The 24,910-nt window shown below is 49.5% G+C and overlaps 2 protein-coding genes across 6 annotated transcripts in view; one reads left to right on the top strand and one right to left on the bottom strand.

Annotated features, from left to right (window-relative positions):
- PPFIBP2 (PPFIA binding protein 2) overlaps positions 1–24,910 on the bottom strand; it is a 147,794-nt gene that overhangs the window by 105,437 nt on the left and 17,447 nt on the right. For 3 of the 5 annotated variants that reach the window (XM_027578984.2, XM_027578986.2, XM_027578985.2), the window contains exon 2: positions 10,635–10,728. In XM_027578984.2, the coding sequence (XP_027434785.1) occupies positions 10,635–10,728 (94 nt within the window). Of the gene's footprint in view, positions 1–10,634; positions 10,732–24,910 lie in introns of all 5 variants that reach the window. The other 2 variants (XM_027578988.2, XM_027578987.2) reach the window with 1 other exon arrangement.
- LOC113914130 (40S ribosomal protein S29-like) lies at positions 5,571–5,862 on the top strand. The gene has a single exon (XM_035722770.1). It carries the CDS (start codon positions 5,571–5,573, stop codon positions 5,739–5,741), a length of 171 nt encoding a protein of 56 aa, XP_035578663.1. The 3' UTR covers positions 5,742–5,862.

The following is a 24,910-nucleotide window of genomic DNA, read 5'->3' as shown; positions in this document are numbered from 1 at the left end:
CTGTCTCCGTATTTCTGTGGGAAGGGAGGGTGGCTGCCACTAAGGCCACATTTGTGGCCTTGTCCCTGCCTCCCCTCACTCAACTTTTCCTCAAAGGATGAACACGTCTTCTGATGGGAGAGCTGACAGAAGGGACTCTCCTGAGAGTCGCTCATCCCTGGATGCAAGCACTGTCCTCGGGGGAAGCTTTCTGAGAGGAGCTCTGCCTCCACAAGGTGGAGGTCTGTCGTTTGGGATTCAATTCAATTTCCCGTGTAAGTGTGTGTGTAGGATGTCTGGTATTCAAGATCCTGATGGTGGCTTCGGGTCAAGCTAACTTTCCTAATCAGTAAAACCACTATTTTGTTTCTCTTTTTTCTGACCGCTTTGTCTATTCCTTAACTGGTTTAAAACTAAGGAAGGGATCAATGGGATGTTATTTAATGATTATTGTGGTAGATGGAAGGACGACACCCCCCTCCCTGAAAGATGTCCGTGTCCTAAACCATGGAATCTATGAATGTGTTAGCTCATATCGCAAAAGGGACTTTACAGATGTGACTAAGGTGAAGAATTCTGAGGTGGGGCAGTTATCCTGTGTTGTTAATCCCATGAGCTCTTACATAAGAAGAGGGAGGCAGAAGATTGGGTCAGAGGGACCTGAGGACTCGACCTGCCACTGCAGGCTCTGAAGATGGAGGAAGGGGACAGCGAGCCAAGGAAGGGGACAGCATTATAGCAGAACAGGGCAGGCAGGGGCAGACTAGCTGTAGAGAGAAAACCCTCCAAGAACACCCCAAAATTAAAAAACCCATGTACACAACTGAACTGACGGCAATCTTCAGAGCTCAGAAGCTCGGGGTTAAGAGAGCATCTGAGCTGGTGTTGGTCCTGTGCACCACCGCTAGTTCCCCGATGGCTAGTCACCCGGGCCACAGGCCACTCAGGGGGGACGGGGACGAAGCTTAGGCCTGAGCCCGGAGAGAGGTCGGATGGGAGAGCTCTGCACAGAGCCGGGATACAAAAGGACACTACCCTCAGTCAACTAGAGAAGCCCACCCCGCAGGAGGACACTGGGCCTTGACTCTGGAATAAGAGCACATACAAATAATTCGATGTTTTAAAACAATAGGAAAAAAAAAAAGAGGGGGTGAAGGAAGCACAGAAAGTGTGAGACAAGTAGAAATCAGACAGTAAGCGAATCAATGGTCAGATGAATTGTCAAAATAAATGTGTACAGACTAAACTGGCCAGTTAAAAGACAGACATTGTTAACTTGGTTAAAAAGTGAAAGTGCAGGTATATGGCTCCGGCAAAACTACACCTAAGGCAAAAGCACAATGAAAGCTTGCGACTGAGAAAGGATGGAAGAAGGATAATACCAAGAAAATAATAACCAAAAGGAAGTTGGGGCGAACAGATTAACATGAGACAAAACACTCTTTAAGACCAAAAGCACTGGGGCGCCTGGGTGGCTCAGTTGGTTAAGCGTCTGCCTTTGGCTCAGGTCCTGATCTCAGGGTCCTGGGATTGAGTCCCGCATTGGGCGCCCTGCTCAGCGGGGAGCTGCTTCTCCCTCTGCCTCTGCCCCTCCCTGCCCTCTTATGCTCTCTCTATCATGCTTTCTCTCTCTCTCTCAAATAAATTAATAAAATTTAAAAAAAAAAGGAAGACAAAAAAGCATTGCTAGAGATGAGGAGTGTAACTATATGGTGATGAAAGCCTTTACCAGGAAGTACTAATTCTAAACGTGTATTCATATAATACAAAACACAGCTTCAAAATATAAGGCAAAATATTCAGAATTTTAAGGAGACAAAATTTACCATTTAGTAGAATTTTAATATGCATTTCTAAGGAAGTGATAAGATCAAGCAGACAAAAAAAAAAAAAAAACCAATCAGTAATGGTAGCAAAGATTTAAACAGAGTGCATGTACTGAACAGAGAACATTGCACCTGATAACTGGGAGAAGGCACACACCTTCCAAGCATGTGCAGGACAGTAATGACAACAGACAGTGTTGTAGTCAAGGCCATAAAGCAAGTATCAATAAATTCCAAAGGATAAGTATTAGAGACCACTTAACTACAACACAATGAAGTTAGCAGGCAGTTGAAAATATATATTACTGATTGGCTTTTTAATTCGGTTTTTAAAAGAGTACAGATAGTTTAAGTTCGGAAATAAGAAAATGATAAAAACATTCAAATAAGTTAAATGTGGATATATAGTAAGTATAGCTACAGGATGCATATTTATCTATAGATACTATAATGGTTAATTTCATGTGTCAACTTGGCTGGGCCACAGTACCCAGATATTTGATCAAATGTTATTCTGGATGTTTTTGTGAAGGTATTTTTTAGACAAAATTGACATTGAAATCATTACATTGTGACTAACGCAGATAGTTCTCCATAATGTGGGGGGCCTCGTCAAATCAGTGAAAGGCTGTAATAGAAAAGGACTGATCTCCCTGGAAGAAGGAGGAATTCTGCCAGCAGATGGCCTACCCACTGGAGCTGCAACATTTGCTCTTCCCTGGATCTGATGGCCAGCCTGATGGCCTATCCTGTTTGATTTTGGACTTGCTAGCTTCCATAATCACACAAGGCAATTCTTTAAAATCAATCAACCAACCAATCTCTCAGAAATCTCTCTCTTGGGACACCTGGGTGGCTCAGTTGGTTAAGCATCTGCCTTTGGCTCAGGTCATGATCCCAGAGTCCTAGGATCGAGTCCCGCATCAGGCTCCTTGCTCAGTGGGGAGCCTGCTTCTCCCTCTGCCTGCCACTCTGCCTACTTGTGCTCTCTCTCTGTCAAATAAATAAATAAACTCTTTAAAAAAAATAAAAGAAATCTCTCTCTCTCTACACACACACACACACACACACACACACACACAATATTGGTTTTGTTTCTCTGGAGAACCTGAACTAATATATATACATATTTATCTATTTACAGAATAAATAATATACACAAACATACCACTCATGTATAATGGAGACTGATTAGCAAAGGCAAAAGTCAGTTCTTTGAAAATAATAATAAAAAAGATAACTCTGGCAAGGGGCACCTGGATGAGTCAAGTTGGTTAAGCGTCCAGCTCTTGATTTTGGCTCAGGTCATGATCTCAAGAGTTTTAAGATTGAGCCCTGCGCTGGTTCTGTACTGGGCATGGAGCCTGCTTAAGATTCTCTCTCTCCCCCTCACATTCTCTCTCTCAAAAAAAAAAAAAAAAAGGAAAAAGATAACTCTGGCAAGATAAAAAACAGAGGATACAATTAGGCAATATTAGGAATATAAACAGAGACATAACAAGTGTAGCAGATCTTTAAAAAATATGATAGCTATACAGCGCCTGGGTGCCTCAGATTAAGCGACCGGCTCTTGATTTCAGCTCAGGTCATGATCTCAGGGTCCTGAGATCAAGCCCCAAGAGGGCTCTGCGCTCAGCATAGAATCTGCTTGAGATTCTCTCTTGCGCCCTCTACCCAGCCCCCCACTCAGCAGCATGCACACGCGCGTGGTCTCTCAAAAAATAAATAAATGTTTAAAAATATATATATGACAGCATGTTCATGTTAACAAAACCATAAAGACCTGGGGGCACCTGGTTGGCTCAGTGGGTTAAGCATCCGACTCTTGGTTTCTGCTCAGGTCATGATCTCAGGGTTGTGAGACTGAGCCCTTATTGCACTCCTGCTGGGGAATGGAGTCCGCTTGGATTCTTTCCTTCTTCCTCTCCCTCCCCCTCTGCTCCTCCCCCCACTTGCACATGCACCAGTGTGCGCTCTCTCTCTCAAATAAATAAATAAAATCCATAATAATATAATAAAATCTATAAAAAACCCCAAGAAACAAAATTAAAGATCTCAGTAAAATTAGACGGCTAGATAGGTATAAACTGCCAAAACTCAACGGAGAATTAAACCACTGTTTATAACCATGAAGAAAATAAAATCTTTCAATAAGAAACACCAGGTCCACTTGGTTTTGTAGGTTCGTTCCTATCCCTACAACTATAGCAAGTATGTAAGGAAGAAGTGATAATTCCAGCTTTACTCAAACTCTCTCAGAGAATAGAAAATGAGACCGCACAGCGCTGAAGTTGTGGAGGAGGGTTCTGCCAGTAAGAGGAAAAATCAAAATGATGGGTGTCGAACAGTGCTTGCCACCGAGGGCCATTCTGATCTCTTTACATAAAGATTAGTCTTTGATACCTCAGCCCACTGGACACCTCCAAACTTCCACTCTGCCTGTCTCTGGGTCAGAATCAGAGCCGAGCGCTCTCAACCTGAATCCTGAATGGGAAACAGGCAGATTTCGGTTCTGCCTCTCCCTTACTGATGACTGCCACGTGCTGGCCCACCTCAGAGAGGGCCTGGACGAGGCCAGTTAACGGAGCATGTTCAGAGCATGGACTCCTGGACAGCCTTTGCTGCCGCAGCTGAAGTCATTCAACAGTCAAGGCGAATAATCTCAGTCTTGACCAGAACTTTCTCTGCCCCAATCTAAATCTTTTAAAACAAAACAAAACAAAACAAAAACCACCCAGACACGAATCAGAGTTAGCAGAAAGGCCCAGAGCAACCTCTTTTTTCACCTGTCATAAAACAGGCTCCTTTTACCTAGTCCTCATTGGTGGGTACAGCTTGCAGAGGACTGCCTGAGTGACCTCCTGCTACAGTGAAGAGGAATGCGTGGTCCCGTGTCCCCACCACGGGGTTCTCTGGTACTATTACAGAAATGGCCTCGCAGGGCAGCCACTGAACCTGCCAGCCCACAAATTAAGCCTTATGCAAAATGAGAATATGTGGCAGTTGCTCTGGGTCACCCAGAGGGATGTACTTCAGCAATATATAGGGCAGCTGCAATTGTCAAGAGTGTAATTCAATTAGGGTATTATTTGCAGGCCAAATCACAGGGATTAATCAGGAGCAAGAGCAAAGGTTAACACTGTACTGGAAGCTAACAGCAGTGGTCTTTTGTACTAGAAACAAATCATTTTGACAAGGGGCTGGGGTCTTTAAGTCACCACTTTCCAACTTTCTGGCACAGAATTTTGGGGTTCCAATCAAGTACCATCACACCCAGGAAACCCCATTCAGGTTTCAAGAATTCAACCTTATAAGGAGTTTCATTTATTAGTCCTGTTTCTGCTTGCAAGGCATTTCTTTTCCTCACATCTCCAGAACCACTGGGTGCTTAGAGATAAGGACCACCATGACATCTTTTTTTTTTTTTTTTTGCCTTAAAGATTTAATTACACGAACGCTGATATCACATGCCCTAAGTGTGCTCTTTTTGGAAAGAGTTTCAGAAAGTGAACCTGAGCCTATCATAGTACACAGAGTAATTAATTAAGGGAAATCCCTTGTTCTGTAGTGTTGTAACTATGAACCATCATTATTGAATGAACCGTGCCCATTTTAGGAGGAATCCGTGTTGTTTTTGCATAAATGATTGCTATGTGGGGCACGCAGGAAGCCTATAAAAATTTCTTCCCTTTGAAATAAGTGGTAATTGTGTCTTCAGAAAATGAGAGAATACACCTTTGGCCTCGTTGCGTCCAAGAGAGCAAGATGGGTCACCAGCAGCTGCACTGGAGCCATCCGAGGAAATGTGGCCAGGGCTCTCGCTCTTGCCACGTCTGCTCAAACCGGCACGGTCTGATCCGGAACTACGGCCTCAGTATGTGCCGCCGGTGTTTCCATCAGTACGCAAAGGATATAGGTTTCATTAAGTTGGATTAAGTGAACTTCCTTGAATTGGTCATCCAAGATAACCTACCTTAACTGCAGATAACCAAGATACCTACTTCAATGTCAACTCATTGTACATAAAATAAAAAATACTCCAATTATGAGTGCTTTATTGTGAATGGAATGGTCAACTGATTGTAGGAATCTCCTTTTTAAAATGTACTATTTTCTTGGGCACCTGGGTGGCTCAGTTGGTTAAGCGACTGCCTTCGGCTCAGGTCATGATCCCGGGGTCCTGGGATGGAGTCCCACATCGGGCTCCCGGCTCAGCGGGGAGCCTGCTTCTCCCTCTGACCTTCTCCCCTCTCATGCTGTTTCTCTCTCGCTCGCTCGCTAATAAATAAATAAAATCTTTAAAAATAAATAAATAAATAAAATGTACTATTTTCTCAACAGTTCATCTTCAACATATGTGGCTTAATTTCCTTCAGTTATATAAAAGTACTCATGCTGAACTCTGAAAAAAAAAAGAAAATGAGAGAATAAATACAGTCCTTGGGTACTCATTTGAGCACCTTAACAGATGCAAAAGCAATTGTGTTTTGGTAGTGTTGGCATCACTTGACGTCATTCAAATTAATATGAGATAGAAATGCAGAAAGGACGAGGTAAATGTTCACAGAAAAATGTCATTTCTGCGGGATCTGTGGCATCATGATGTGGTAATGCAATTTTCAAACATTCTCTTGGCTGCCACCCTTTCAGCAAAGGAACCCTCACTTGGAAGTCTGATGTGGAAGAGAGATGAGAGCAGAGTCACTCTGGCTAGGGGATTGGGAGCAAGAACAGAACTTGACCCCGCGCCCAGTTAACTCTTCTCTACAGATGGCCCCACAGAGCCCCCGGGGCTCTATTACACATCATTATAAAACCGATGCAGGCACAAAAGCAGCCCAGAAGAGGCTCAGATGGCCCTGGACTCCAAATCCGTGACCTTGGGTGGTAAAAATCATAATGTCGGTACTAATCTCAACAAAGTCACTTATAGCAACTGAGCACTTCCTATGTGCCTTATTTGCATTAACTTAATCCCCCCAATAATATGAGATAGGTATTAATACCACTATTTTATATATAAGGAAACTGAGCTCAGATAGGGATTAAAAAGTTTGTATAAAGATCCCACAGCCAGTCCTAAGTGATGGAGCTGGGATTCAAACCCCAAAAGTCTAACTCCCTAGTCCACATTAACCACCACAAAAACTCTTAAGCTCTTTGGTCCAGTTTGGCCCAACCACCTTGAATATGAGGAGGGTATTAATAATCTTGCAGAAGAGTATCCTGCACAAAGACATTCAATAATTATCATTCTTGGGACGCCTGAGTGGCTCAGTCGGTTAAGCATCTGCCTTCACCTCTGGTCATGACCCCAGCGTCCTGGGATCGAGTCCCGCATCGGGCTCCCTGCTGAGCGGGGAGTCTGCTTCTCCCTCTACCCCTACCCCCTGCTCATGCTCTCTCTCTCAAATAAATAAATAAAATCTTTTTAAAAAATTTTAAAAAATTATCATTCTTGTCATCACAAGATGTAGAACGTATACCCTCCAGACACTCACTAATTACCTTAATGTTCAATCATCTGCCAAATAGCTCCTGTCCAATGTCTGTGTGAGACAATTAATACTTGAGAGATGGTTCACAGGACATGCCAATCACTGAATCTTCAAAAAAAAAAAAAATGAGTGATTTGTGGGCCCAGAAGAATCAGTGAAAGGCACCAGAGAAAATAATAAATGAAGTTCAATGCACAGCCAGAGAAGAAGGTATGTATAGAAACAAACAACTGGCTCCTATTCACAAAAGTAAATAAAATGTGTATGTGACAAGTACTTATTAAACACCTAATATGTGCTGCAGACCAACGGAGGTGCTGGAGATGGAGTAGCAAAGCCTCAGCCCTCATGGAACTGACAACTTGGTGCAGGAAGCCGATGACACACAAAGAGACAAATGTGAATGTAATAGGTCAGGTGGTGATCAGTGCTGTGAAGAAATATAAACAGGATATCGGGAGAGAGTGATAGGAGGGGGTGATGCTAATTAGAGAGGATCAGAGAAGACCTCTCTGATGTGGCAACATTGCGGCAGAGATCAGATCAGAGGGTATCTGGAGGACAGCATTCCAGCAATGGGGGCAGCAAGCACAAAGGTCCTGAGACAGCTGGTGTGCAGGCTAAAGCCAAGGTTAAGCCAGGAGGAAAGCGGTAGGAGGTGTGGCCACAAAGGCGGCCAAAGGCCAGATCGCATCTAGAAGTGCTGGCTCCGTTGAGGACTTCAGATTTAAGCCTGACGAGCTTTGGAGAGAGGAATGCTGTGATTTGATGTACGTTTCAAGGATCGTTCTGCTGCTCTGTGGAAGACAGCCTGGAGAGGGCCAGAAACGGGGCAGAGACCACTCAGAAGACTATGCATGAATCTTGCAGACCCCAGGCGAGTCTAGCAAGGCACGCACAAGCCTTATACAATGAAAGACACAAAACTCAAATGGGTGAGCTGAGGTCCTGAATAAATAAGAACTCTACCGTGTCCCTAGAGAAGATGTAACATAATAAAGATTTTTTATCCCTCATTAATTTACCAAAAGCTAACATTTTATAGTGCTTAGGACTGTTCTTGGTACCTTATGTGTGTAAACATAGCAACCCTCTAGGGTGGGTACTATTATTATTCCCATTCTAAATATGAGGAAACTGAGGCCTGGTCAGGTAAATAGCTTGTTGTAGAGCTAGGATTTGAGCCAAGCAGCCTGGCTGCAGGGGTTCCTCCTGACCAATCTGCAAAGAATGCCTTGGAATGTCTTAGAATCGCCTCTCTACAAGCTCTCACACCTGTTCCAGGCATAGCAGCCCGAGGAGCCCTCCTAGAAGGATCAACCAAGGTGGAGGATGAAGGAAAGGGAAGAAGGAGGGAGAACTCTGTGCCAGAAAGGCAGAAGGATGGGCTTCCTGGGTTCTGCACAACCCATGCCAAGGGCCTTTCCCCCTTGTCCATCCCAGATCCTCACCTGCAGATCCTGTGTTAAGGCCAAGCCCCAAGGGTCACATACAGCTCTCTGAGACAGGGCATTTTGCCAGAGGCTTCATCATTTTCGGAATGCCAATGTGGAGAAATTGGGAGGCAGGGAGAGGAATGACCCCATACCAGCTGCCTTCTTTAGGAGGTGTCCATTCATCCCTCACAGCCATCCAAAGAGCTCTAAGGTGTGAGGGTCTGACCCTGTGGCTCCAATCTCAATTCACATGAGCCCCTGGCAGCTTCCAGACTTGACTCTGTGAAAGTACCCCTAGGAAATCCACTCTCTTGACTGTTTCCTCTTGGTGGGGCTTCGGAGGCCCTAACCTAGACAGGACATCCCAATCTATGGAGCCTCTGGAAAGCATTAGTCAGGGCTCTCAAGAGCCTTCTGTTCACTGAGAAACTGAGAGCCTGACAGATGACAGCTAGAACATGTTACAGTGTCACCAAGAACATGAAGACTCTTCAATCCACAACCCCACCCTCACCCCAGGCACCAACACCCAGAACCCTCTGTGAGTCTGATTCTCTCTGCAGGGTGGAAGAAGCAGCAAATGCCTGGCAAGGGGCAATGGGGCAGTATCAGGTACCCACGCACATCCTGGGCTTTAGCCACACTCAGCCCAAACCCCCCTCCCTGGCCTCCTCCTGCTGAAGCTCCACACGATGAGGAGCAAAGTCCCAAAGAAGCATGCCCAGCATGGCAAATAAGGTCACGGACTTGTTATCAGGTCAGGATGGAAAGAGGACCTGGAATCTTCGGGAAAGATTTGCAATGACAGGTTTATTCTAATCAATACGGGCGTGGGTTCCCCCTGTCGCAGAGTTAATTAGCCCAAACAGCCCACTGGCAGCCTTTTCCAATTAACCAGTTTTGCTGGATCTTTGCTAGGGAATATTCCTAACTGGTGAATGTGAATCAGTCAGTTATATACACAACATACAATATGGCATAAAGAACATTCTCTCTCTTTTTTTTCCTTAAGATTTATTTATTTATTTGAGAGAGAGAGAGAGAGAGAGAGCACAAGCAGGATGGGCAGAGGGAGAGGGAGAGAGAGAATCCTCAGGCAGACTCCCTGCTGAGCACGGAGCTTGAAGGGGGACTGGATCGATCCCAGGACCCTGAGATCATGACCTGAGCCAAAATCGAGTCAGATGCCAGGGCACCTGGGTGGCTCAGTCAGTTAAGCATCTGCCTTCACCTCTGGTCATGACCCCAGTGTCCTGGGATACAGCCCCATGTCAGGCTCCCTGTTCAGAGGGGAGTCTGCTTCTCCCTCTCCCTCTACCCCTCCCCCCTGCTTGTGCTCTCACTTTCTCTCAAATAAACAACATCTTTAAAAAGAAAAAAAAAGAGTCAGATGCTTAACCGACTGAGCCACCCAGGCGTCCCAAGAACAATCTTTAGGCGATGAGGTGAATCGATACCAAACTGCCTCCCAATTCACAAACACACTGGAGACCAGCTGGGGAAGGGAGCTGACATGGGCATTACAGTGGCAAAGTCGCCAGACTTGGAGTTTCCTTTCAGCTTGACTGTGATAAGCCATGATGTGCTCTGGCCAATTTTCAGTAAAAGTGATCTTGTTGCAGCCAAACTGCCTCAGAGCCAGGACCCACGCTGTGCCGCAGTTGGCGACCCACCACCGTGCGGTGCACCCACGCCATCTCGGCAGCCCTAACTTCACACCAGGTATCAAAGAATCCTACGAGTCTGAACTCTTACACAAAGAGATGGCATGCACAATGAAAGACAATATATCTACCGAGGGGCTTCTTGCTGTGCCAGAAAGAAAGGTCAGGAGGGAAAAGGGTTCCTCCAGTGTGGAGGGCAAGCCATGAGTGGTGAGGGCTTCCTGCCCGTACCTGCGATGATCCCGTCCATTTGCTCCAGAGCAGCTTCCAGAGCATGACTGGCATCCGAAGCCATGACTCCTTTCCTCTCGGTCTCCTCCTTCTCCTACTGAAAATGCAAGCACAGAACAAAGGAAAAGTCACAGAGAGGTCCACGTGCTGTGCGCAAGCCCGCCAGCCCTCCTTCATTATGGCGCAGCACACTCCCAACAAGGATCCTGGCAGGCGAGCCCCCGATTCTGTCATCTCTCGAGCCTTGCCCTCCTGGCACGAGTGTGCCGTCTCCATGAACCTTTAGCATGCGATCCCACTCACTCCTGAAATGAAGAGCCACCGTTAGAGTCCCAGGTTCCAGAAGCTGCCTCCAGCACGGGGGAAGCACCCCTGCGAGTCAGGGACAGAGGATGTGCCCTGCAGCAGGGGTTGCGATGGTCTCAGCAGGCAGGCAGCTGTCTCCCGGCTGCATCCTCCTGCACCTGCAACGCTTTCGTTGGGTAGGTGTGACCCGGGCTGAGACCCCCACGACCACTTTCACTTCTCGTATGGTCCAAAGGGCCCCAGAAGGCTGTAGGCACGCTGTTGTGGGGAGAGTTCTGTCCCAGGAACCTGGAGCCCTTCCTCTTACCATGTGAGTTCTACTCTACCCAACATCATGCAAGGTGCAGCATCCCATCTCCTCAGGCCTGAAGGGCGTCTCCAAGGATACACAGTGCAGCCACTCCCCCCTCCCCCCCCCCCCCGCCCCCGTGCTGAGTCTCCCGTCTAAGGGGGAAGATGGCGTTTGGTGCCATCTCGGGACAACCCCGCCTCTACAAAAGGTCTTTCAGCCAAACTGTCTTCCTGCAGCCTCTTCCCATTTTTCTTGCTTCCCACCTGCTCCCTGGCTGGCAGGGAGAGACTGACAACGGTATTTGCAATCCCTACTTCTCGTCCATAAACTGGAGGCAGGAACTGTTGTTTGCTCCTTCAGCAAAAGCCCCGCATGTACCCAATGGGTGTAGAGGTCTGGCTCCTCTACCCCAGGATGGCATGGGTAAGGAAACAGGGGGTCCTGAGGGTCTTGGCCCATGTTCCCTGTGGAGTTGGACTTTCAAAGAGAAGAAAGCAAAGTGAGCAGCCATAGAGAAGTGGCTTTGGAGATGGTGTGGATAAAGATTTTAGGACTACAAAGAACCACAGGGGACTGTACCAGGCAGTAGCAGTTCAAATAGTCTGGGTTCAAACACTGCTCTGCCATTTACTATGTGATCTCTGAGCCTCAGTATCCTCATCTGTAAAATGGGGATAATACCAGCACTTGATTCACCATGTTGATGTCATGATTAAATGAGGAATTAATATTTCATAGAAAATACTTAGTACATTCCCTTACAGATAGTAAGTGCTCAACACAAGCTAGCTGTTTTCCTTTTTGTTTTTGAAGTGAGGCAATAATCTCAGGATGTATCTGCGCCAGGGCAGCTCACTGGAGGACAGACTTTAAACTCAACAGGGTAGGCTCTGGGCGGGAGAACCAAGGTAAGTCCAAGAGGCTGGTTCCCCTGGGCATGGCAAAGAGAGATAAGCAACGATGTGTGTGGAGGGCAAGGTAATGATTCATAGGCGCAAAGGCCAAGGAGGGTTTGGGAACAGGCACTGGGCTTCAGCAGGCCAAGAACCATTGCACAATCAACTCAGGAATGAAAATGGGAGCTTGTGGAGGGGGTGGGAGCCTCGTCGGCACCTCAGGGCTGTGGCAGGAGCCGGGCAAGGCTGCACAAGGAACAGAGCTGCCCCTGCTGAGAAGAGCAGCCAGACAGCTAGAGACCCCAAACGCCCGTGTGCAGATCTCAGGGCCTGACTGGAAGCAAGCTGGGGGGTGGCACGGGAGTCGGGAGAAAGGAGAGGTAGCAGGAAAGTGGGGGGAAGCAGAAGCAGGGCAATAATCAGCACATTCCCACCTGTTCAGAGACACTGAAAGTCTGAAATACTTCCCTCTGAGGACTTTCCCCTACTCCTGAAAAAAAAATCCAAACTGCTCGCTCACGGTGACCTACAAAAGAGGCAGTGTAGGATCTGGCCAGGCCAACCCCACGTTGCTCTCCCCATTGCTCATGTTCTAGCAGCATCAGTCTCCTGTCTTCCCCCCAACACTCCAAGACCTTCTCCTCTGCAACTTTCCACTTGCCATCCCCTCAGCCCTGAGCGCGCTTTCGCAGATCTTTGCATGGCTGGTTTCTCCTCATCGTCCAGGTTTCTGCTCCCATGTGTCTTCCGAGAGAGGCCTTCCTTGCACATCTCCATCTACAGCAGCCCCTTTGAAGCACAGCCATTCTAAAGTATCTCGTCCATATACCTGCTTCCTTGCTAACTGGCCTTGCTTACCTCCCCATGGAGGCAGGGGGACCCTGTCTACCTTGTTCACCCCTATGTGCCCAGTGGCTAGTAGAGTGCCTGGCACTCAGAAATTTATGAGTAAATACTTGTGAATAAATGGGTAGGTCCATTCCACCAACACTCCCTGAACCCCGTAATGTTGCGTATTAGGGAAATATTGATAAATCAGACCTAGTCCCTGCCCCCATGGACCAGGCAGTCTAGTGAAGACAATAGTAAAAACAAGTAATTATGACGCAGTATGGGGTATATGCTGATTGAGGCAGGTATGCTCCTTCCCTGGGTCTTGAAGGATGAGTAGAAGCTTTCTCAGAAGATAAGGAGGAGAATGCTATTCCAGGCAGAGGGGGTGGAAAAGTAGAGAAGCATGTAAGGGCAGGATGGAGTTGGCAAATATCACAATGGTTGGTGAGATTCTACCGGAGCATCCAGCTGCTCATGATGAGTCAAAACCTTCCACAGAATTCACGTAAGTGTGACAAGGGCAGGTGATGAGAGGAGCATGGAGTCACACCCACCACTTCAGGGGTCTGGATGCCGGTACACAACAAACCAAGTGGTCTCAGATGTAAACACGACAGATTTTTGAGAAGAAAGGTCTCCTATTTCAACAGACAGGCCCCACATGGGGCCCTCTTAGCAGAGGGGGAGAGGACAGTTGGAAGGTACCCAGCCCGGAGGGCCCAGGCCACGTCCCCCTGCAATAGAAGGGCCATAAAAGGAGGCCCACGGGCCTTCTGCCCAGTGATGAGTTTGTACTTGGCAAATAGCAAGTTGGGCGGACCCGTGGGAGATGGTATGAAGTGAAACATGAGTCAAAGGTGTATCATACGTACACCCCGGGAGCCTGGGCCGGTAGGTTGGGAGCGCTCAGAAGCCAGAACCTGTTTCGGGCAGCTGACGAGCTCAGTTCCAGACCTGCTAGGACTGGGGCAATGGCAGGACACCTGGGTAAGAGGGGGCCTCGCCAGCTGCCATCACAGGGCAGCTGTGAGGTGTCAGCGGTGTGGGGGACACACAGATCCTGGAAGGGCCAAACATGCCATCAATGTGAGGCCTCCAGCCACCCCCGTGAGCACAGGCATTCTCATCAGAACAGGGAAGCCACAAGGCCGCCAATCATTCCCAGTCTGGCAGCTAGTAGGCGTTTTCTCCTCTGACCTCCGTCAAGGTTAGAGCTCCTATTGGTAACACAGGACGGGACAATCACGGCCCTCAAGGAACTTGGGGCCTCAGAGGCAAACAGGCCAGACAGCAGCATTCAGTGTCTGTTCATCCCGGCAGGGACACAGCACCCCCCTTGGGAGGCTGGGTTCATCAGGGATGTGGGGCTTAAGTGCACAAAGCTCCAGAAGGAGGGTGCTTGGACACCTCCTAGAGAGAAGCGAGGTGAGACGCGACAACCCAAAGCGGCTGGGACAGAGCCACATCCCAGGGAAGACTCCAAAGCCCCAAGCGAAAAGCAGGGCAAGCTCTAAGCAGGTGGTGGGGAGTGGAAGTGAAATCATATTCTCTACCAATGACAGGAGACCCAACCAGGGGCCTGACACAGCACGGACGCCAGAGGAAGAGACAGCGTGCGCAGGGGACTCCCCCGCGGGGGGTGCCCACAGCCCAGGAAGGAGAGGGGCAGGCAGAGGATGACGGTGCTCTTAACGAGCTCAGCACAGTGACAGTTGTTCTAGTGGCCAAAACCAGCTTTCATTCTCTCTGGACACCTGGACGATTCATGGAGCCCTGCACTGGGTGGTGGAGGAGCAGGCAGACTTCTCTTACCGAGAGACCAGCTCATCCCTAGCTACAAAGAAGAGGCCGGGACGGTAAGAAAAGATGTAGCCCACGTACCATTCACCCTTCCCCTCACCCACACGCCTCTCTAGATGCTGTCTTCCTCCTATCTGTGACGAAGTCCCACTAACAGAACTTGACCCTCTTTGCTACCAGCCAGAGAGAAAATGACCCTGTAGCTATAAAGCCAGCCAACATGGGACAGCCATGTTTTTAGAATGACAGTGTCTGGTGACAGATGTCACAGCCACCTGAACTGCACCGCACAAAGGCCCGTTGGGCACCTGGACATTGACCAGGGTGCAGGATTAAGGGTTCTGATGTTTAGAAAGTGAGCCACAATTAGCCGCCCATTATCTGATGCACTCTCAGGCGGGCAGTAATTTAGATACTGCATTAGCAGGAACTGTTGATTAGGATAAATCTTGGGCAAGTAACCTTGCCTTATCCCACCCATACTGAAGTACAAGCTTCCATTCCATTTTATAAAGTACTTTCCTCTCAGTAAAAGTTGTTAGAGCTGCAAGTATCTCGGGCAGGTTGCCAACGACCTGGACGAAGGAAGGAATCAGGAACAGATCCAGGGTCCCTGGTACCCTTACTCCTCCAAGGTCTCTATGCCATGGCTAAAACTGAGCCAGAGCTGGGACCTGACTCCTTGGCAGCTGTGTCCAGGCAGAGGGGTGGGGGAGAACGGTGTCCCCAAGTAGAAGGCAAGGCCTGGGGAAGGAACCCTCAAGCCAGGAACCTACCACCACCAAACTTGGACTCATCATACACCTCCTCCTTCCCCACATGGCCACCAAGTGGTAAAGAAGCATCACCATATCACAACCAACCAAAGCCTTTTCCCCACAATTTACAGGTTGCCCAGAAACCAGAGCTGCTCTTAAATGGTCATTTTAAGAAATACCGCTTGCTATTCCTATGCTTGGGAGACAGCTTCTTAACAGGGTATAAGAAATTTATCAATTTGGGGTAAGAGAGCAAGAAACCATTTTCAGTATTTAAAAAAAATAGGAAGATGGAAGACATACAAGGGAAATTGATGGCGGTGCCAACATTCTCCATCACATCCTGTATCATCCAATAACACCTTTACTTTCAGAGCACAAAGAAAGATCATAGGTTTCATAGCTAGACAGTCTTGAGTTAAAACGTGCACTCTGCGGCATAATGGCTGTGGGTCTTTAGACAAGTTATTCAACCCTCTCAGACTCAATGGTCTCATCTATAAAACTGCGTTGTTACCAGTGAAAGCAAACAAGATCGACCTCAGGGAAATACCGCAGACTGAATCGAACATCCAATTTAGCTATCCACTGCAACAACAGTAGAGGAATTTATTTTGAAAGACATAAGCCCACAAGGACACGGAGAAGTGGTAAGCGACATAAGGGCAACGGCTCTGCAGCAAACGTGAAAGGGCAGCCGGTCCATGTTGGAGAGCTTCCCAAAGCTCGGGGAGAGATTTCTCCGCTAACACGAAATTCACAGGACACCTCATGCATCAAAACACCCAAAAAGATTTATGTCACTGATGAGGAAGTTGTTTAATTCAATGATAAGAAAATAGAAAACCAAGCAAATGACAAAAGAACTGCATGGAAACCAAAAAGTAAAAGTAACCCCCGACCTTATCTAACCAGAAGTGCGTGGGCAGCATGGCGGGGATGGACTGCGGTTGTGGGCAGCGGGGGTGGGGGCTGGAAAGGCAGCGGAGGGATTCCTCACTCCCTGGAGTGAGGACTCAGTCACTAGATAATGACAACTGAAAAAAATAACAAAGCAACTGAACAAGCATTTTTTCAGCAATATGGATAAAAATACTCAAAAATGTAAAGAAGCTGCCTCTGAGGAAGAGCAATGGGGATGGGTAGGCGGGGCGACAACAGCTGTTTTAACAAACCATGCACAATTATTTGACTGTTTCAACTGTGTAGATATATGCTAGTGATCAAAATAAAAACAAAAAATGACTTAAAAAGGTAGTATGTGTGGTGTGCCTGGAACAGAGTAGAGACTCCGTGTGTGTTCCTTCCTCCTCTCCCGCAGGTGTCTGTTACTTACTTGCTGGTTTATCCCATGCTGTCTCACCTAATCCCCCACACACCACTTATGAATTGTCCCACTTTGCCGATGAGCAAAAAATCAGGCAGCTTGCCTGAGGATGCACACCATCCTTCCACTTTGCCTCTGAGACGGAAACCCGGTAGAGGGTTTGGAGCACAGGAGGATCTAATATACCTTTTCAAAAAGGAACACTTTGGCTGAAAATGGACAGGGGTGGTGGGGGGTACAGTGCACTGGTGAACACAGGAAAACCAGGGGAGAGATGAAGGTAGCTTGGACCAGAATGATGGTGGTAAATGTTCTAATTCTTGATATATATTGAAGGCAAAGCCAGCAAGCTATACTGATGGAGCGGACATGGGAGAGAGGAGTCAGAATGCCTATGAGGTTTTTGCCCTGAGTCTCTGGGAGACTGGGAGACTGCAGGAGCCAACTGGAGGGAAGAGGGATCAGGAGACTGGTTTTGGAAATGTTCAGTTTAAGGTGCCTAAGGCGGAGGGGCGGGCCGGGGGGGGGGGCACGCCTGGGTTAAGTGTCTGCCTTCGGCTCAGGTCATGATCCCAGGGTCCTGGGATCGAGCCCCACATCAGGCTCCTTGCTCAGTGAGGAATCTGCTTCTCCCTCTCCCTCTGCCCCTCCCTGCTCATGCTCTCTCTCTTTCTCTCAAGAAAATAAATAAATAAAATCTTTTAAAAAATAATAATAAGATGCCGACAGGGATAACTAGGAAGATATGCTGAGTAAGGCATTTGGAAATAGGGAGTCTGATGTTTGGAGGTAAGTCTGGCTGGAGAGAATCTGGGAGCCATCTCACCAAGATGGAATTTAAAACAACTGCATGAAGTAACCTAAGTAGTGCAGAGAGGGAGAGAGAGGAAGGAGGGAGGAAAGGGAAAAGAAAAGAAAAAAGCAAAGCAAAGCAAGCGGCCCCAGAACTCTCTGGAACACTTCAACACAGCCATCAGGGAGAAGAACCAACAAAGAGGACTGAGGAGGAACAGCCAGGCAAATTGAGAAAGCGCTGCCCTAGAAATCACATAGAGGGTTCAGGATGGAGAAGGATGCAATCAGGAGAACCAAGGTCCACTGAGTCAGACCAGAGACGGTCTTCTTTCCCAGTGCTCGCCGCTGGTGATCTCATCTGCTCCCACAGCCTCACCTGTCCCTGCATTACCTCACCCTAGACTCCTGCAAGCACCTCCTAACTGGCTGCCTGCCTCCAGGCAGCCCCGTCCACCCACCCTGCACTGAAGATTCGCCTGACTCAGTGGTCCTCAAACACTGGTGTTCATCAGAGTCACCTGGACAACCACACAAGCACAGAGGTCTGGTCTCAGGGGCTCATCAGCCCCTGGAATTCATGCCTTTTACCACATGGACTCAGCCTACTGCGTTGCAACTTTAACTTCCACCACACCCCTCGGGCCAACCTCTGCCCCATCCCAACCAAGTGTCTTTTCATCTGTGGACAGACAACAGTTAGTTGACTGCACCAGTTGCTTTCCTGCTTTATGCCCAAGCCAGTAGCTTTCCTTGCTAAATTCCCCATTTCTCTTCTAGCCAATTCTTCCAGGAAACCAAACCTGATCCTGCCTACCTAAATGTGATCTCCCCATCCCTTATTTTTTTGGGAAAGGGAGGAAAACGGCAGCGCACGGCCATCTCCCCTATAACTCTTCTGTGTGTCTTGGCCCCTCAGGGCACCCCCATTCAGTAAGCCCTGGGGACACTTTCACAGATTCACTGATAAAACTATTCATTGTCAGTGGGAAACCAGAGCCTGAGAGATAGGTGTGCCGCTGACCCACACCTGACACCCGCTTCCCTCTCCGTGCCCTCACACTTGGCAGGCCCCAAAAGATGGCCTTCTCCAATATGCTCCCCACCCACCGTGGTGATGCCACCATGGCTTGGTAGCCAGAAACCTGGGAGTCATCCTGGGCCTTCCCGCCTCTCATCCACATCCAGGTGGGTCTCCACATCCAGCAAAGTCTCCCCTTCTCATATCTGCCCCCTCCTCTTCTCCTGCCCCACTTCGGGTCACATCATCTCCCATCAGAAGGCCCACAATGGCTTCCTGCCTACAGCCTCACTCCCACACACCCCTCCTGCTCCACCCTGCTGCCAAGAGCACGGGGCTATTCCACAAACCTAGCCGAGGCACTCCAGCACTTGTACGACTGCTCACCAGCTCCTGCCCCACACGGAACGGGAAGGGCCCGTGAGATAGTCAAGAGCATGCGCTCTAGCCAGGCTGCATTTGGGCCCACATTCTTCCCGTCATGGGCTATGTCCTTGGACAAGTTCCTTAACCTCAATGAGCTTCATTTCCCCTATTTATAAAGTGCAGGTGAAAATATACACATAGTGGGATTATGGGGATGCAGTGAGGTACCATATGCCGAAGCCCTCTGCACACAGCCTGAATGGGAGTTCACACCACAGCAGTGATAATGCTCTCAGCCACACCTGGCCCCCCTGAGCACTAACCATTTCACCCCTCCTGATTTTGCTGTAAGGCCCCTTGAACATGCGATATTTTAGCCCATGGCCCCCCATTCCACCTACTCAATTCCTGCTCCTTATCCAAGGTGCAATTCCAGCGTCATGATTCTAGGAACCCCCCCACATGGAAGTGACCGCTCCGACCCAGTCCCCCTCTCCATGCCCATGACAGACTTCCCTCACAGCACCTGGAACTCTCTAGAGCACCGGCCACTTGTGTGTGTGACTCCTTTGTCTGCGTGGTAAGCCCTTCATGGGCAGGGCAGTGTCTCTGAAGCCCAGAGCTCGGCCCCGGACCCGGCTCAGAGCAGGCCAGCTCATGTGTGTTGAATGGACATACAGAACCACACAGCTGCCTGAGGGAGGCAGCAGGAAGCTGACCAGGGGCAAAATTCCTCTCCATCTGTGGTTCTTAAGTTACCCGCTTCCAAAATACAATGGGACAGGTATAGGACAGAGAGTCCCCAGGTCACTGGTCTAAACGGGAAGTTGAGAGGCTCCCGTGGGTGGCAGGGGCCCTGGGCAGCCCTCGGAGGCCCTGTCCAGTCTGGAGGCCTCTGTCCCCAAAGGGAAGGGCCTGACGGGGAGGAAAAGCAGCCCATGTGGTCTCAGAGCAACGGCAGGGGCCGCAGACCCCGTCTCTGCGGCAGGACTGAAGGACAGGCCAGACGCTGGCTTTCCGTCGGGACACAGGAGGGGTGTCAGAACGCACAGCCCTGGGAGCAGGACAGGGGCCAGGGGGCTGAGAAAGCGGCCTTTAGTGACTATCTGAGTCTGATCAAAGGGAAGAGGTGGAGCCTGGATTTCTTCTTCTCCCGAACAGAAGCTTAAGTAGCCTCAGAAAAACCGGAGACAAGAAAGCCTCCGAAGGTGAGAAAGCCACTGACCTTGGGGTCACTTCTGATTAACAAACATCCATTTGATGCTTTCGGCTGTAAAGGTGTTGTCCACACACAGGCTTCTCATTCCCACTGAGACACCCCAGGTCAGGCTGCTCGGTTTGGTCGGCCAGTGAAGCTGAGGCTGGGGGGCTGCGACGGGCCGGAACAGCCCGAAGGGCTCAAAGCCTAGGCACAGTGCCGGGCCCAGCGCGGGACGAAGGCACGATTTCTGGCTTAGCGTCTTTCTTCCCCGCGGTGTCAGCTTAGTGAGCTGTGTGCGCCGGGCATTCCCAGCCCCTCCCTGCTGGGCGAGTCCCAAAATATCCCTAAGAACGTTCGTGCTGGAGCCCAGCTCCATGCAACCCGCTGGAAGGAGTCCTTTTTCTTTCTGGCCCTTCCATTGAAAACCCAGCCCAAGTCCTGTCACATGTCACTGCTCCTCCACTGGGCTCCTCTGGCACATCCAAACCCAGACGCTTCCACTTAAGCTCTTACCCAAAGAGCTCAAGCCCTTCTCCCCAAACCGCAGCCCTGCAGACAAGGCTCCACGACCCCAAAAAGCTCTTCCACCAACATGCCACCAAAGCAGGGGACTCGGTCACACAGCCCAACACCCTCCTCCGAGGAATGCAACGAATAGCATCAGGCGCAGACACCTCACCTCCGGGTGCCACATAGTGGGATTAGGGGGTGTCCGGGTGAGGCCGGACTTCCTCCCAGCTCAGCTGTCCCCCAGACTCAGGAGCAGGGCCAACATCCTCCCTCCTGCTCGGAATGGCAAGCTTCTTATGAGAAACACCACCGCCAAAGACATGAGCGTGAGACACTACGAGCCCAGTCCACAAGAAGGAGCACGGGGTCTGGCCAGGAAACAGGTGTGAGCGAGCGTGAAGTTGTCATGGCTCACACCCAAACAGCACATCGGACCTTCTGGGCTTCAGAACGCTGAAGAGCTGGTGTTGGGTTCCCATCCAGATCTTTGCTTAACATTTTTAAACACTTGCTTCCCCTTCCTCTGACTGTTCTCACCTCCCATTTCTGCTCTTGACATTCTGCCTCCCAGCTGGTTCTTTTCCCCAGTTCAAGGGCTTACTGTAGTGGAGAGGCCACGGCAATCTCAGTGACCAGGGCCACGGGCCTCAACTCAGGCCTGCCGAGGAAAGGTTGGGGCAGATCTCAGAAGACAAGTAAGGCAGGTACTCCAGTGAGGAGAGGGATCAAGGGGTAGGGCAGGCAGGCCAGAATCTGTGCCTTTGGGAAGAGGGAGTTGGGGAGCCAGACAGTGTCCAGCGGACAGAGCATCACCAAGCCCCCCCCCCCCCATCAAGGTGCCTCTTACCACTGTGCTTACAACAAGTCCATCTGTGTCTTCACTGCAGTGGGGGCTCACTGCAGCCACTTAGAAAACTTGGGATGGAAGGTTCTTTCCCTTCCTTCTGAGAGTCTCAGAAATAGCAAGTCTGAGGAGTAGACATAAATGAGTGTCCCCTTCCAGGCTGGGACGTGAAGGACCACGCCTCAGCCACAACACCTCACACGCTCGAAGACCTCGCTGCCTGCCCAGCGGCCCCCCACCATCCACGAGCCAGCAAATGATGGCACGCCACCTGGCGCCCTGTAGTTTCCGCCTGTGTGCAAAAGCTGCCTGTTCCAGAGGTTCACAGGGGGTTTCCCGGGGCCTACAGAAGCAGCAGCTCCCGCCAAAATACTTTGTCCTCATTCCCTCATTTAATCTTCCTGGCCATCGTGCGATGGACAGATTATCATTATCAGCCCCATTTTACAAAAGAGGCAACCAAGATACAAAGATGTTAAGACACTGCCTGAGGTCACATGGTTGCTGACAGTCCTTCCATGGACTCCAGTCTGTCACCTAAGTCCCTGCTTATTCTCCCCACCACACTGCCTTCCACTGCAGATTTGCTCAGAGCAGTGAAGGCTGGGATACGGGACACTGGTCTCCATGTCCCAACAGGGCTCAGAACACTGGGGACAAGGGACGACAACCTTCTGCCCTTCATACAGTATCCTCATGGGAACTCTGTGCGCTGCCCTGAGCCCCCTCAACTCTGTTACAAGATCGTATTTTACTCAAAAAAAAAAGACAACACAGAAGAGAAAACAACTGTCATAAAAATGCATGACCCATAAAAATCAATATATATACTTTTAGATTTGTTTACCCATTTAACAAATACTACTTGCTCCCCATTATCTGTAAAACCCTGTAGTAGATGCTAAGAGGAAATTGATGAATGTTACTGATCTACCAAGGGTTGGGTTCCATCTCTCATCCATGTCAATTAGAATGTGAAGGTTGCTTGTAGAACGGGGCCTCTATCTGGGATCCATAAGGCAGAGCCAACAAACTTTGGCTTTTACCAACTTCGACTTCAGAAATGTGTAAATTAATGGTTTAATTTTAAAGTCATCGTGGTACTCCTTTGTGAGAAGAAAAACATCATTTCCCTGAAATTCTCATCATCTCTAAAATTAAGTTCGGATGGCAACTCAGTGCTAATGTCAACTTGACAACATCACTAGCTCAACAGGCAAGTCACATGTAAAAGCTCACATGGAGGTTACTTGCAAAGAGAAGCTGAGCTTCACAAACCAAGCATTTGCCAGTCATGTTATGGACAGTAAGGCTCGGTCTGACAGCCACTCACTCAAGCGGGTGAATGGTCAAAGGGTAGCTGGTGGATGCCTGGTGCCATAGAGGTTCCGGTGATCCCAGAAAGACACACGTGCCCACCAACACAGCACCCAGTGCACTCCCGGGAGAGGGAAGTGGAGCATGCTCAGGGCAAGGCAGTGGGAGGAAGGAGTGACCAGTGTGGTGTGGGCGACCCCAGAAAGCTTCAGAGAGGCAGCATGCAGAAATGCAAAAGGAGTAAGGAGTGTACATATCCTAAGGTATGCTGGGGGGCAGGTGTGTGCGTGCATGCGCTCGTGTATGCATATAGCTAGGCGTGACCAGAGAACCGGGAAAGAGTGAGAGCAAATGAGGCTAGGACCAGTTTATGAGGTGTCCCTCCGCTCACCTCACCCCTCCTAGAACTTGGCCTTTACCCATCAGGCAATGGGAGTCACCGCCTGGAAGCTTCCCATCCTTTTCCAGCAATAATGCAGCAGGATGCAAGGACCTTCTCCCTGAGAAGAACCAGCCCATGGCAGACCGTCCCCTCCACTGGCCCCCTCAGGAACCCTCCCACACACTGCTCTGACTCCATTTCCCCTTCCAGCACCCCCTTATTCTGGACAGCAGGATGGGGCCCCTCTACTGCAGGCCCTGTCAGCCCTGCTGCATGTCAGCAGTCAGCACACAGGACCATCCCCTGACACCCGCCGACCTCCCTCCAGCCGCCTCCCCAGCTCACAGGCACCTCTGGATCACGACTCGCTCCAACTCCCCCTGCCTGGGGAGGCAAGTTCAGGTACCTCCGCTTCTCCAGACCCTCGTGCACCCAGATCTTTAATCTGGTGCGTCCTTCCTACCCGACTCTCCTCAGCGCACTACCACATCTTTCATTGGTGAGAAACAGAATCCCTCACTTCCCCGTCTCTCCTCCTCAGACTTCCCCTAATCTAGCCCCACTGAGGCCCAGCCTCTGCATGGTTCCCTCTCAAAGTTGAATTGGCCTCTCTCCCCTCTCCTACTCCTTCCTCCTGACCCACACAAATATTAAAGCCTCTGCTCTCCGAAAACACTTCCTTCGGCTACCATCTCGTGCTTCTCCTTGGCTTCACTGCCACAGCCCTCACCTCCTGCTCTCTCTGGTACCTGCTGCCACAAGATCACCTCTGGGCCCTGCTCTGCTCCTCCCCCCGAAGCTACGTACATTCTTACTCCTGTGAGAGGCAGCAGAGGATTGCTTTCCTTGGCGTCTCATCCACACCCAAACTCCTCCAATATTCTCCTCCTTGGGCACTGGGGACAAAATGCTCTCTGGGTTCCTCCAGGTCCTCCCCCTTCACTAAATGTCCTATTTCTCAGCCTCCACTCACTGCCTCCGGGCAGATTCCGTGCTCAGCTCTCTTCCTGTTTTTCTGCTCCCTGGACAATCCATATTTCATCTCCATGTTCACCACTCATAACACTAGCCTACTTTTGTAAGCTCTAGACCAAAGTATCCAAATGCTCATCAGCTTTCTGGCCATTTCTGAGCAGCCCCCGAGATCCAGCATGATCTGAAACTCTGAGCGTGCTCCTGCTCTCTTTGAGCAGCTCCTGGCCAGCTTGACCTGCACGCCCTGCATTCCCCTCGTGACCCTCCTCAACCCTCCCATAGCAGACAGGTGCCTGTGGATTGCTCCGGGCAGGGAGCTCCGTCTCCCCCCTCCCGCCACAGCCACGCAGCCTGTATCCAGGTCATCAGAATCTTGGCCTTGGAAGGCCTCCTCTTATCTGAGCCATACCTGGCCTCACCCACAGCAATCCAAACCCATGAGTCAGGCATCTAAGGCTATCCGTTAGCTGACCCCAAACTCTCCTGGACACATGATGGTAATAATAATGGCTGCCATTTTTTTAAACATTCATTCTGCCCCGAGCTAAGCATTTATAGGTGTCTCATGCCTCCATATTCATAACTGTTGTTACCCAAATTTTACAGACAAGGAACCTGAAGCTTGCAGAGGTTAAGCGACTGGTCAAATCCCGCG

The sequence above is a fragment of the Zalophus californianus genome, chromosome 11 (assembly GCF_009762305.2).
Source record: "Zalophus californianus isolate mZalCal1 chromosome 11, mZalCal1.pri.v2, whole genome shotgun sequence".
Classification (NCBI taxonomy): Eukaryota; Metazoa; Chordata; class Mammalia; order Carnivora; family Otariidae; genus Zalophus; species Zalophus californianus.
Note: the sequence above shows the minus strand (reverse complement) of the source record. Positions and strands in the feature narration are given on the sequence as shown.

Bases quoted from the DNA above. Each gene is read 5' to 3' on its own strand.
- LOC113914130 (XM_035722770.1), top strand. From the start codon at position 5,571: ATGGGTCACCAGCAGCTGCACTGGAGCCATCCGAGGAAATGTGGCCAG.